Here is a 13,298-nt window from a genome sequence, read left to right as displayed (position 1 = left end):
TTTGTTGGCTTCTCCAACTTTTTCATATTTAATAAGTTTGTTTCATATCTCAATCACATCTTAGAAACTGATTAATAGTAGGCAGTAGGCTTGGGAGAACATGAACCTGTTTGTATCACATTTATGTGAACAAGAACGTGAGAGGGGGTATCTGGTAACACACTTAGAGAGATGCCTGCTTTCAGTATGTATTGATTGATTTAAGATACCTGATCTTTCTTTGAAGCAAAGATGACAGGTTCCACAAATTACTTGGATTTTTTTATTTTGACCATATAAAAGTAGTGTCATATAGTAATGTCTTAAGAGTTAAGATTAGAGAGAGTACCTGTACACATGCAGCGTGCACGAGTGGGGAGGGGCAGAGGGAGAGGGAAAGAGAATTCTCAGGCAGACTCCGTGCTGTGCACGGAGCTTGACTCAGGGCTTGATCCCAAGATCTTAAGATCATGACCTGAGCTGAAATCAAGAGTTGTACGCTTAACCGACTGAGCCACCTAGATGCCCACTTCAAATATATTTTCAGAAGTAAAGAGAATGGTATAATGAGCTCCTTTGGCTATCACCTAGCTTCAATAAAAATCCACTCATGGCCAGTATTTTTTCATCTCTACTTTCATCTACTTTCTCCTACCCCTAATTATTTGGAGGCAAATCCCAGACATATTATTTTATTTGTAAATTACAATTTTCTTTATCATAAATAATCTTTATAGATTGTCACTTTATTTAGTAAAATGAATGTGAGAGCAGAATAATCTCTACTGTTTCCTATTTTAGGGGTTAGCAAGCTTGTATGAGAAATGTAATCACATAAATGCTAAGGATGACTTACCTGGTGTTTACCAGAAGCTCCTGGATCTTTATGAAAGGTAATCATTGTATGGGGAAAGGCCAGTGTCTTTAAAGCTTTAATTCAAATAAACTGATTAAAACTTACATAGAAGTACTCCAAACATTTACTGGGAATTGAGAAGTATTTTTCTTTCATACCATTGTTACAGAATCTTTTGATTGTGATTGAAACAGAATCAAAACACTATTAGTAAGAGGATTGACTAATTTGGGAATTTTGATAAAATTTTCAGTTAATATAATGGAAGATATTTCTTAAACCTTTTCTTTTTTAATGAGAGGCTTATTTTATAAAATTTTCCTGTGGTATTAAAGAGGATATGTTCTAATTTAAAATAGTACCTGACAGTAGTATTATTGGGATATTTTAATTTTAGTATCTTAAGCCTTTGGTTGTTTTCATTAATCAGATTCAAAATCCTTTTTTTTTTTAATTTTTTATTCTAAGTGTTGACAAACAGAAGTGGTGCGATGTCTGTAAGAAACTTGTGGATCTATATTGCCAAGAAAAGAAACACGTAGAGGTTGGTTAATGATTTGCTGGGGTAGTAGACTTCTTTTACTAAAGGCATTATTAGAAGAAAGCTTTCATTTAGCTTAAGGGAAAATTAAAAAAAAATTAATATGTAGTATGATGTTAAAAGAATATAGAGAGATATTACAAATAACAGTGTTTTGAAACTAAATTAAAATTCAAGTTTTAGTTATTCTAACTTCCAAACCTTTTTGCAACTGGGCAGGGATAAATAAAATAAGTAAAAGCATCGTCTGTAGAATTTAGTGATGCATTTGTGGTGCATCCATAGCTGATGCTATGAGTTACAAGGATTGGGATATGTAGCCATTATTCCTGTTTCCACTCTGGTATCTTAGTTGTACTTCTAATATAGGGGCTGTGTGGATTTGCCCAGTCACCTATTTCTTGGGGAATTCATAATAGGTAGAGTTCTGTGCTTTTGCTATTTTTATGTACTAGCAAATGAAAAATATTTTTATTTGTAGATTTTATATTTTTAATTGGCATTTTTGATATTTAAGATTAATTAAAAAACATTTAAATCTCCTTCTTGCTAGGTGGCCAGAACATGGCACAAATTGATAAAGACACGGCAGGAGGAAGGTGCAGACAACCACGAGCTTCATCAGCTATGGAGGAAATTGACTCAGTTGCTGGCCGAGAGTACTGAGGATCAAAATAATGAGACCCAGCAATTGGTACTGACCCTTTATTCCCTACAGTTTGTGTCATGAAGATTAATCATTTAATTGAATTTAGCAGATGGAAACATAATGGTGTAATATAGGAAAGTACCATATGTCAAAATTGATATTTTATAAGTGTTCAATTTTAAATTCAGAGAGGTTCTTGCTGATACAGTCAAAATTCCTGGCCTGCAGTCTCGTATTAAGTCTGGACAGAGTGGACTTGGTATTCAGGGTATCACAGTTTACTTCCTTGTGTTCATAAGAATCCACAGTAAATCCGTTTTTTAATCACCGTGAAAAAGAAATTGTGAAATTGGCTTTCACAAAACTGCTGTAATTTCTATGAAGTTGTACTTACTTAAGGTTGTTTAAAAGTGTGTTTCTTTATGTTTGTGAAGTAAGAGTACTAAATTACTTTGAGGTTTAGCAACTCAGTATTTTGTTTAAAGTATATAGGGTACTTATATCTAGAAGTATTCCATTTTAGTTTATAGATTTTGAAGTAATTGAAAAGAATTTTTAAAAAGACTAAAACAGTCCATTGATTTTGAACTGTAATTGGAAAATATCTCCATTCTACTTTTTTATATTTGTAAGTTGAAAAGTAAACTTAATTTCTTATTATTGTACATAGCCATCAGTGTATACTTGTGAAATTTGAATGGACTTTTTAAATGTAAGCAATTATAGACTGAATATAGGATGAGAAGTTCATTTCTTTGTATGTTTGTTCATTTAATCCTTAATCCTTTTTTCAGAAAATATTTATTTTATATAGAATCTTTTATATATATCAGGCAGTGTCCTAAATGCTGGAGATAAAAATAGAAGAATATAATTTGCATTTGTTTGTGTGTTGGCTTATCTGTGTATAGATTTAGTTGTGGGAAAAAATTGAGCAATGACAAAATTAGGTGATCTGTGAACTTCTCTTAAATCATATCTTCATATTATGGCTTCATTGCTTTCCTTGAAAAACTATAGGTTACCAAAATATCAAACATACACCAAATACCAAAATAAGTAAATGGTTTTTTTTGAATTATCTGTACTATGCTCCTCCATGAAAGAGAGCTAATTATGCTTGTCATCATTTTAAGAACTGATGTTTAACTGTTAAATAGGATAATAGGATTTTGTGGTGGGGTTATTTTCATCTTGAATTCTAATGATAATTTTGCTTATTTAAGTGTGTTCGGAAAAAATGTATCACCTGTTTTCCAAATGGATTAATTGCATTACTTTTTTTTTTGAAACCCCTTGTGCTAAACGGTATGTTAGGCTTCCCTTTTTGCAAGATTATTAACTTTATCAGAGGAGCAAAATTTTCCCTATTTATGTAGACTTTATACCATACTTTTACAAAGAAATTTGGAGGTAGTGAACAGTATTGAGACTTTTTCATTTTTAAAGTCATGGAGGGGCTCGTGGGTGGCTCAATCATTTAAACATACGACTTTTGATCTCAGCTAAGGTCTTGATATCAGGGTCATGAGTTCAAGTCCCACTGGGCGTGGAGCCTACTTTAAAAAATAAAAAAATAAGGTCATGGAAATTCATTTAAAAAAAAAAGGTAGAACTTATATAACTATATGAATGGTATCCTTTAAAGTGCTTGATTTGGATTCTAGTATTGTTCTTGCTCAAAACATATTTAGAAAGCTTCTTTCAGAATTTTCTTCAAAGTCATTTAGTAATACTGGATAAGAAGTGATTTTATTATACTTCAGTCATATTTCTGGTTTTCTTTTGACATAAGTATAACTTTACAAATTTATTTAAGATTGAAGATTTGTAACCATTGAAAATATTCCAAGGAACATACTGGTGATTTCAGTAGAGATGTTTTAAAAATGATCTGAATAGTTGCAGTTACACTGGTATATAAATAAGACTATACCTCTCCAGTTGACTACTTTATAGGGAACAGCAAGCACTTACAAGAATGTTTTGTTAAATTCATGATGCTAATTTATATTTATCCCTCAATAGTTCAGTGCAGTCTCCTGGCCAGTTGGAGTTAGACCTATTCTAAAACTTGCATAGACATTTTTTTCCTCTTTGAAATTGTCAGGGCCAGACAATATAGGAAAATATGAGACAATAAAATACATTTGCAGTTCGTTAGTTGAGGTGGTATATTGTATAAGTGAGTCTTATACCTTCAACTGTTTATTACATTTGTCATTTCAGTATGCTAAAGATGATAGCTTTTTTGTTTGTTTCAGCTTTTAACTGCTTTTGAGAATGCACTGGACTTATCAGATAAGATTCCTAGTGAGGATCACCAAGTACTTTATAGACATTTCATTCACTGTTTATCCAAAGTAAGTTGATTTTTAAAATCTCTATGTGACTTTTATATTCTAATTAGGAAAGTATTCACAAGCATATTTTACTATTACTTAGTTTATTTTACTTTTATATTTTCAAGTTTCCTCATGAGACTGCTAGATTGAAGAAGGCCTGTGAAGGAATGATAAACATCTATCCCACTGTACAATATCCACTAGAAGTGCTTTGTTTGCATTTAATTGAATCAGGTAATTTCTTCCCTATTATATTGTGTGTTCTAGAAGTGTATGAACATGTGGGAGTGTTGCTGCTATCAATCAAAAATTGTTTCAGTGCTTACCCTGTGTAAGGTATTGTTTGAATATTTCTGGATGTAAAAGAAGTACAGTGCGTTGTCTTTGTGCACATGAAGAGGCTAATAAATGTAGGAGAGTATAATGATACAGAGGAATTATGAACTACTGAGTTCACTGTTGATCAATGAAGTCTTTTGGAAGGTGAGAATTGAAATGAGTCTTAAATTTTCCATAGACATCCGATAAATAGGAGGAGGTGAAAAGTACTCTAGATGGCATGAGCAGAAGTATGGAGGTAGGTTGCAATTTTTAGGAATACTAAAATGGTTTTATTTGCTCTAGTGGAAGGAATAACTAAGAGATTTTGGTTGAGTAGGTTGGACTATATTGCCTAGGGCTATGAATGTCATACATTCTCAGAGCTGATGTTTTAGTTCACAAGTACTGGTTATAGATGCTATAATACTATAAAGTAATGAAGCTTGTGAATGATCTCCTTTTTTAATGAAATAGAGCAGATTCAAGTCAGAGAGTATGTCTTAGCTTATGCCTCGTGCTCTTCTTTTTTTTTTTTTTTTAGAGATTTTTATTTATTTATTTGACAGAGAGAGACAGCGAGAGAGGGAACACAAGCAAGGGGAGTGGGAGAGGGAGAAGCAGGCTTCCCGCTGAGCAGGGAGCCCAATTCGGGGCTCGATCCCAGGACCCTGGGATCATGACCTGAGCCGAAGGCAGATGTTTAACGACTGAGCCACCCAGGCGCCCCTTGTGCTCTTCATTGTTTCCTTTCTTGGTGGGGGGGAGAGAGAGCTGATGACAGCCAGCATGCTGGAAGTTGCTGGAACCCATGCCTGTGGATGTCTCGTGCCCAGGGCTGGTGTTCAGTCAATTTACAGGAGGTTGACCCAATGGGTTTTCACACCAGCCTCTGTCCTCTTTGTCAGTATCTGTGCTGAATTGATTTTTACATAATTTAACCATTACTCCTGTCTGTGCCTGTATTCAGCTGATGAGCAAAGTTCACAGAAATCAGTCACTGAATTAGAAATAACAGTACCATCACCAGTGTGTCAGTGATTATAAAGTTTGCATAGTTTTACTAATTTAATTGTTTTCATTTTTTTGCTAAATGAGTATACACCTGGGAATGCTTTGTATGTGAATGACCATCACAGGTGTCATTATAGAAAAATTGTTGAAAACTAGTGATAGAGGTAACTGAGGGAAAATGCCTTTTGAAAGAGTATCATTGCATCTGTCTTGGCTCTCCCCACTTTAACTTTCCCTTCTAAGTCCTACTTATACTCGCCCCTCCTCCCCGCCATGTCTGAATTAAAATTCAGAACTATTACCTTAAGTGTTGTATTTTTTTGGTGAGAAGTAAGTGGATCCCCTTTGCTTTAATTGAGTCAGAGATAGACTTGTAAGAGTACTTTTCACTAATGTGAGAGAAGAAATGTTGTAGTACATGTTGTAGTGAATCAATTTATGAAGTATAAAGTCAAACTAATATGATATGTGGGATAGATTGTATAGAAGGTAGACTAGATTGGGTAGACTAAATGATCTTGAGAATGAATGAACTGGGACTATGATAGTGGGAATAAAAAGTAACAAATGAATGAAAAAAAATAGATTTGTTAAGCTGTAAAGGGAGGGAGAAAATAATTTTAGCTCTCTTGAAAAGTTGGCCTAATGTGGAATGATCATCTGTAAGAAAGTTGAGTTGTGGAGAGGAGAGGTTAATGGACATTTAAAGGGAAATGCCCATCGGGCTTGCAGATGAGAGATCAATACTAAGGCTAGACATAAGGTTTGGAAATCACCAAAGTGAAGTGGAGTGGATGACTTCAGAGGATGACTAAAGAGCAAAAAGCTGAAAACTATGTCTTGGGTGGTGCTGGCTGGCTTGAAGAGAAAGGGAGGGAAAGAGAAAAGTAGAAAACAGAGAAGCAGAGAGGTCCAACAGAAAGTTGGTGGAACCTGATGTGAAGCAACAGAGAAGGGAAGAAAGAACATTTCAGAAAGGACATCTGTACTGACAGATTGAGCAACTAACTTTATGATTAGGAGGTTTTTATTTAGGGCTATCTTTCCTAACCAAAGTGATTGCATTGAAACTTAGATTTCAATGATGGGAAAAGAGTAGGAAGAAATGGTTAGCAGATATTAAAAGAAACAATCCAGGGATTTGGCTGACTATGTTTAAGGAGAGGAGGAGGAAGCATGCAAAGGGGTTGGTAACTTTTAGAGGAGTAGGAGAAGAATTGCGGTAGTGTTGCCTGGGACGAGAGGTTCAGGAAGAGAGGGCTAGTTAACATTGTGAACTTTGCTTTGAGGTCAAGGAGGATGAGACATAGTAGGAGACTTTCAATATGAGGAGCATGCTTGTGAATTTTTGTGGGTTTTTTTTCCCCCCACTGACAGGGAACAGTTCCAGAATTCACCTAGTTTCTTTAAATTTTAACATGAATCCTAATACATTTCCAAGATAAATGGGCTGATTTTGTAATTGGTCTCTGGTACCCATTCCTCCATCCTTTTTCTGCTATTACAATTGCTATTGAGAAACCGGTGGCTGGTGTTCACCCTTTTTTTCTCTATTTTCTTTCGGCTATTAATGATTTGTACTATTCCCTCATTCTTGACCTTGTCACATGCCAAATGACACAAGAGGATACTTGAAATTTCTTTTTGAGGACTGATTGAATGCTTTCTCAATAAGCACATGTATGCCTATAACGTGGATTTGTGAAATAAGCATGGCCCCTATATTAAAAAAAAAAAACTACAAAATTATAGAAGAAATTAAATCAACAAAGTCTATAGAGTTATGCACATAAATTCAGTATTTGACAAAGTGTTCTAGAATAAAGAGATAGCAAGTGGTTATGCTGAATGATTGGAGAATGTGTTGGTTTATATGAAAAAAAATCATTCCTGGAGAGGTTATTTTGCAGAATTTAAAGAAGGAAAGGCTTATTTTCCTGGTAAAGGGGAGTGGGTAGGTGGATATTTACATACATGGTACACCAAGGAAGAGTTTTTTCTCTGTAGAATCATTGGTTGTGAGAATCTGTGGGATGGAGCCATTCAGGCTTAGGTACTTTCTAAGGTAAAGCATTATTCTAGGGGTAAAAGTTTAATAGTTAATGCCAGACAGTAGGAAGCTGTGCTTAATGATTTCTTGTTTTCTTTTCATTGCTCCTCTAAACCAAACTTTCTGTGTATGAAGAACTTCTGAAACTGTTAGGTATTTAAAAGCTGACCTATCCTCCTCCAGCGTGCTTTAGTATCTGCGGAATTTGCTACTTCACAGCAGTTAATCACTGGGTTCTCTTCCACTGGGGACAAATGTATTTCATTCTCCTTTGTCCTCCTTTGCATGTTGAGACTTGAAGATTCATTTTCAAAATGACTCAGTTTATAAAGCTTCACATAACAAGTAGTGAATAGCTTTCACAGTTGTCAGCTGATGAAATGTTATTTCATGCTAAATGACCTTTTCGGTTTATTTTATTTTGCTTTATAGTTGAAATGGGGGAGGATAAGAAAGCTTGGTTCTTCAAATTCAAACATGAAAGAGCTTAAGATTTTGTGCTCTGGAAATATTAGAAAATCTGGATGAAAATAAAGAAATGAATATATGCCTTTTTGGTTTTTTTTCCCCAAGCTAGGTTTATTTAAAAGAAAAATTCTATAGTAGTGATCAATTTCTTTGTGATGTCAGCAATTAGTTATTTTTAAAAATCACCTTTTTTTTTTGTGGTAAACTTTAGGAAACAATTCTTATAGGTATGACTTGGCATCTACCCTGAATCTTTTCAGAATGCCTTTTATTCTTAGAGATTTAGCATTCATCAGCCCCAAGTCTAGCTTGCCTTATTGAGAAATAAAAATAATATTGTCAAACTTGTTTTAAAGTTGTTAAGCCTGGAATCTTAGACTCTTTTAAATGTTAAAAAGAGCAGATAAGTTAAAGAAATGATTTTCTATTCAAAAAGAAATCAAGTGTATTTCCTCTCTGTTTCTATCCTCCACATATTATTTAGCTAGTATTCTCAGCAAGAGTTAGTATGGAGAAGAGGATTGAGAGCTGAAGCTTTGGAATATCCCTTGTCTCTACAAAGCATCAGTGATGTTGTTACTACTGTTGACAGTTTTTGGGAACACCAGAGAAGATTCCTCTAAGTGTCATTTGTTCTTAGTCATACGTAGAGAGTATGTTTCCCAAGGGCTAGAACATAGTCTCCCCAAATCTCTTGGTTTCTGTAATTGTGCTCCCAGATTTTTTTTTTTTTAAAGATTTTATTTATTTATTTGAGAGCGAGAATGAGAGAGAGAGAGCATGAGAGGGGGAGGGTCAGAGGGAGAAGCAGACTCCCTGCCAAGCAGGGAGCCCGATGTGGGACTCGATCCCGGGACTCCAGGATCATGACCTGAGCCGAAGGCAGTCGCTTAACCAACTGAGCCACCCAGGCGCCCCGTGCTCCCAGATATTAAGGAAGATTTATCTTATTTAGAAGTTTTTCATGTTCATCTTAGCCTTTTACAAACAGTTTTCATCTACCTACCCACATTTTGTTTACCTGTGTACGTTTTTAGGTACCGTGCATATGGATAGTCATTGGGATGATGCATGATTGGCTTTTCTTTCCATCATAGGTGTGTTTTTTATAATAAGGGCAGTTTATGTAGCCAAGGTACTCTCATGAATTACGTTTCTATGGAGTAAGATAGTTAACTCAGATGGCTAGAAATTGAAGGTAAAATTTTAATAGCCGTTTTATTTTCTTTTTTAGAATGGTGAAGATTTTTAATTTTCCATAGTAATTCTCAGCCATTACTTATTAACAGACTAAGCCTTTTTAATTCATAATGGTATTCTTAAAGGATCATTATAGTATTTAATGGATGCCTAATGTGTACAGGATACCATGCTAGTTCCTACCTTCCAGAAGTTACTATTTAGCTACAGAGGTAGCAACTGCAGTATATATATAAGACTAACAATAAAGGTGGTATATGGTGTTGGTAAATACTATAGGCCTGTGGTTCTTAAGTGTGGTCTCTGAACTTGTAGCATCAGTATACCTGAGAACTTACTAGAAGTGCCAGCTTTCAGGTCTAACATTGAAATCAGAAACTTTGAGAGTGGGGGGTTAGCATTCTCCAGGTGATTCTGATGTCTAGTTTAGATAATACCACTGGTTGAAAAGGGGAGGAAAAAAACCCCACTGGTTTGCTTGGGAGGAGGAAGGTGTATGAAATTAGGCACGTCTGCTTTTGGAAATTACATTTATGGAAGCCATAATGAGAATAGGTTGACAGAAGGAAATTCATGTCTAGAAGGATAATAATAGCTGGCTCAGGTCTTTTGTACTGGATAACTAAAAAAGTAGTATTTCTTTCACTTTGTTTTCGTATCTCACCAAACAGTATTGAAGTTTTAATTCTTTAGCCGTTAAGAATTTTTTGAATTTTTGGTACTAACTTGGACTTCTAAATCAATGTATAATATCATGGATTATGCACTGGTGTGTATATGGTTTTGAAAAATTTGAAATATATAAAATAAATGGTAACATGCAAGGAGTTTATCTTCGACATCTGAGACTGAAAGAGTGGCTCCACATGTGGTCTGGGGGCATATGTTTTACATAGATAGTAAAGCATCAGACTGCTTTTTCAAACAAATTATTATTTTTTTCAAAGATTTTTATTTATTTGTCAGGGAAAGAGAGAGGGGGAGAGAGATAGAGCACAAGCAGAGGGAGTGGCAGGCAGAGGGAGAAGCAGACTCCCCGCTGAGCAAAGAGCCTGACATGGGACTCGATCCCAGTACCCTGGGATCATGACCTGAGCCAAAGGCAGATGCTTAACCGACTGAGCCACCCAGGCATCCCTCAAACAAATTATTTTTATTTGTTCCCCATACTTATTGCTTCAAGTTGTAGTGTTGGTTTTTAAGAATTTTCTTATATGATTAAGCAATTTATTAAAATGCTGAGGACTCTTCACAGTTTATTCTCAAAGCAGAAATATTTTCTGCTTGTTTTTATGCTTTTCTGGGAATGGAAATCCTGAGATGGAGGTTGGAAAAAATGGAAATATAACACAATAAATAGTGTTTTCTAAACTAAACAAAATAAATTTGGAACAAATGTAGGCATTGGATGACTGTTACATAGGTTTAACCATTAACTTATATAGGAAAAGAAAGTTTTTGAAAGAAGATAGAAATGTACTGCTGAACTTGTAAAACTAAGAAAAATGTGACTAAGTTTTTGTATAGTATCTTGACAAATAGTCTGTCTTTTGGTCATAGGATTCTGGAAGAATCCACTCGATTTGGCATCCTGGCTGCCACATCTCTAGCAGCACATGGTTGCCCAAGGAGAGAGATTAGTGAAGTTACTGTGGAATAGGAAAAGGAGAGCTGGCAAGCGGGAGGCTGTGTGTCTTAGTGTAGTAGCAAGTAGGAGTAGGTTTCTTGTTTGAAACCCTTGAGTATGACTTCAGGTTCAGTTTACCCCCATACTGCAGTGGGTAAAGTAGTTTCTACTTCCGATACTTAAGAAGATGAAGAAGCGTAATTTTTTAAATGATATGTTAATATTTTTTGGTATTGTTGGTCTATTTAAGTTTTGAATTCCTGGAGTCAGGATATGGTGGAGAATGTGTAAGACAGCATTTGAGCTTGAAGTATATATGTTTTGGCATTTGGAAATTTGGAGTATGTATGCTAATAACTTTTCTTTTTAATTCCAGGCAGTCTTACTGATGAAGGACAGCAGTATTGTTGCAGACTAGTGGAAATGGATTCCAAAAGTGGTCCAGGCTTCATTGGTTTAGGCATTAAAGCATTACAAGACAAAAAGTATGAAGATGCTGTTAGGAACCTAACAGAAGGTAAGTGTACAGTGTAGAGCATGTAACATGAGGTATAGTTGTAACCAGACTCAGGGGTATCACTGCTTGGGGTGCATTAAATTGAACACAACCCAAGAAAGTGTTGAAACAACATTTGTCACAAGTAAGAAGACAGGGAAATAGCCCGTAAGGCAGTGTCTCCTTGTGGGGTTAGGACAGGAAACTTCTATTCAGTGTATTAGGGGGCAGGGGTAGAGAGCTGGTGTATGCATTAAGAAACTTAATATATACATATCTCTTCCTCTGCTTAAAACCTTCCATGGGTTTTCGGCTGCCCTTAGGATAACATGGAAACTCCTTCACAAGGTATGCAACCCTCCCGAGTCTGATTTCTTGCCCTTTCCTGCTCCCATGCTTCATTTTCTAATATAATGAATCCATATGCTATTAATTAGGCACTTTGGTTGAGCTACAGATGCCTAGCATGTCAGCATGCTAGTGCATACAATGTACGTTCCAAAAATGGCCGAAAACCCCATCCATAGCAATAAATCTTAGTATTATAATGAGCTTACAGTAACTTCAGGATCACTTAGATGGGCTTTGATATAGGCCCTGAGCTCCAAAGTGGCTCAGACTGGCTCATGCAAGAGGCTATCCTAGCAGGTTCCTGGGTAGGCTCTGCTGGTTGTGTGAAACAAAACACATTCCTTCCCTTCTCATTTTGTCCCTTCCCTTCTCTTCTGCTCATAACTTTCAGCCCTCTAATCTGAATAATTCCTCCTTACATCCTAGCTAACATACTCAATAGGCAGTTATCTTTGGACCTTTCTTTGAGGAATGTATATTTAAAATAGAAGTGAAAAAATACATACTGTAGAGTCTGCTTAGGTCTGGATTCCAACTCTGCCACTCACTAATTTCAAGACCTTGAGAAAAGTAATTAAATTCTCTGTCTCAATGTTTTCATTTGTAAAGTAAGTATAATTATATATATATACACACACACACATATATATACACACATATATATATATGTATCCCCCCCCATCCTTAGGAATCTTTAACTTAGTTTTGTTAGGTATGATGTTTCTGGATGTACTTATAGTCACATAGATATCTGAATAACAAATACAAGCTTAGGGTGGGAAGAGCATTTCAAGCCAAGAGGTGAAATAGCCTGAGACTGAGAGCACAGCTGGAATTCATGGCAGTTCAACAAGATGTAAGAGTCAAGAAAGGAGACTGGAGAGGGGCCTTACACACTTTGTGAAGGAGTTTGCATGTTATCCTAAGGGTAGCCAGGAACTTGTGGAAGGTTTTAAGCAGGGGAATTTCATAATTCCATTTGTATTTGTAGAGCTATTCTGGCTACAGTGTAGAGAATGAGTTGGAGTGGGTGGCAAGCCCCTCAGTGATCTGGGATAAAGATGGTGGAAATGGGAGCTGAAGTAGTGGTGGTAGAGAAATGATTGGGGCATGGAATCAGTGTTCTGAATAATTATATATGAGCGACAAGGGAAAGAAGGGATCTGATTTGGGGAGTAGATGGTGTTGCCATTTTTCTCAGTAGTCACAGAAAGCTTGGATCTTGTGATTGCTTTTTTCCTTTTAGGTTTAAAGGAAAGCCCTCTTTGCACAACTGGATGGTATCATCTGGCAGAAGCCCAAGTTAAAATGCATAGACCTAAGGAAGCTGTTCTTTCATGCAATCAAGGTATTCCTGACATCTGTAAGGGTGGCCAACCCTATTTCTTTTCATATTAAAGGAGA

The 13,298-nt window shown here is 35.8% G+C and overlaps 1 protein-coding gene across 1 annotated transcript in view; it reads left to right on the top strand.

The window, feature by feature from the left end:
- The window catches only part of TTC37 (tetratricopeptide repeat domain 37), an 80,319-nt gene that overhangs the window by 5,683 nt on the left and 61,338 nt on the right, over positions 1-13,298 (top strand). The window contains exons 4-10 of the mRNA XM_044916665.1: positions 781-872; positions 1,304-1,379; positions 1,930-2,070; positions 4,290-4,388; positions 4,496-4,604; positions 11,424-11,564; positions 13,141-13,242. Coding sequence (XP_044772600.1) covers positions 781-872; positions 1,304-1,379; positions 1,930-2,070; positions 4,290-4,388; positions 4,496-4,604; positions 11,424-11,564; positions 13,141-13,242 — 760 coding nt within the window. The remainder of the gene's footprint in view (positions 1-780; positions 873-1,303; positions 1,380-1,929; positions 2,071-4,289; positions 4,389-4,495; positions 4,605-11,423; positions 11,565-13,140; positions 13,243-13,298) is intronic.

This window comes from Neomonachus schauinslandi, chromosome 7 (genome assembly GCF_002201575.2).
Source record: "Neomonachus schauinslandi chromosome 7, ASM220157v2, whole genome shotgun sequence".
Taxonomy (NCBI): Eukaryota; Metazoa; Chordata; class Mammalia; order Carnivora; family Phocidae; genus Neomonachus; species Neomonachus schauinslandi.
Note: the sequence above shows the minus strand (reverse complement) of the source record. Positions and strands in the feature narration are given on the sequence as shown.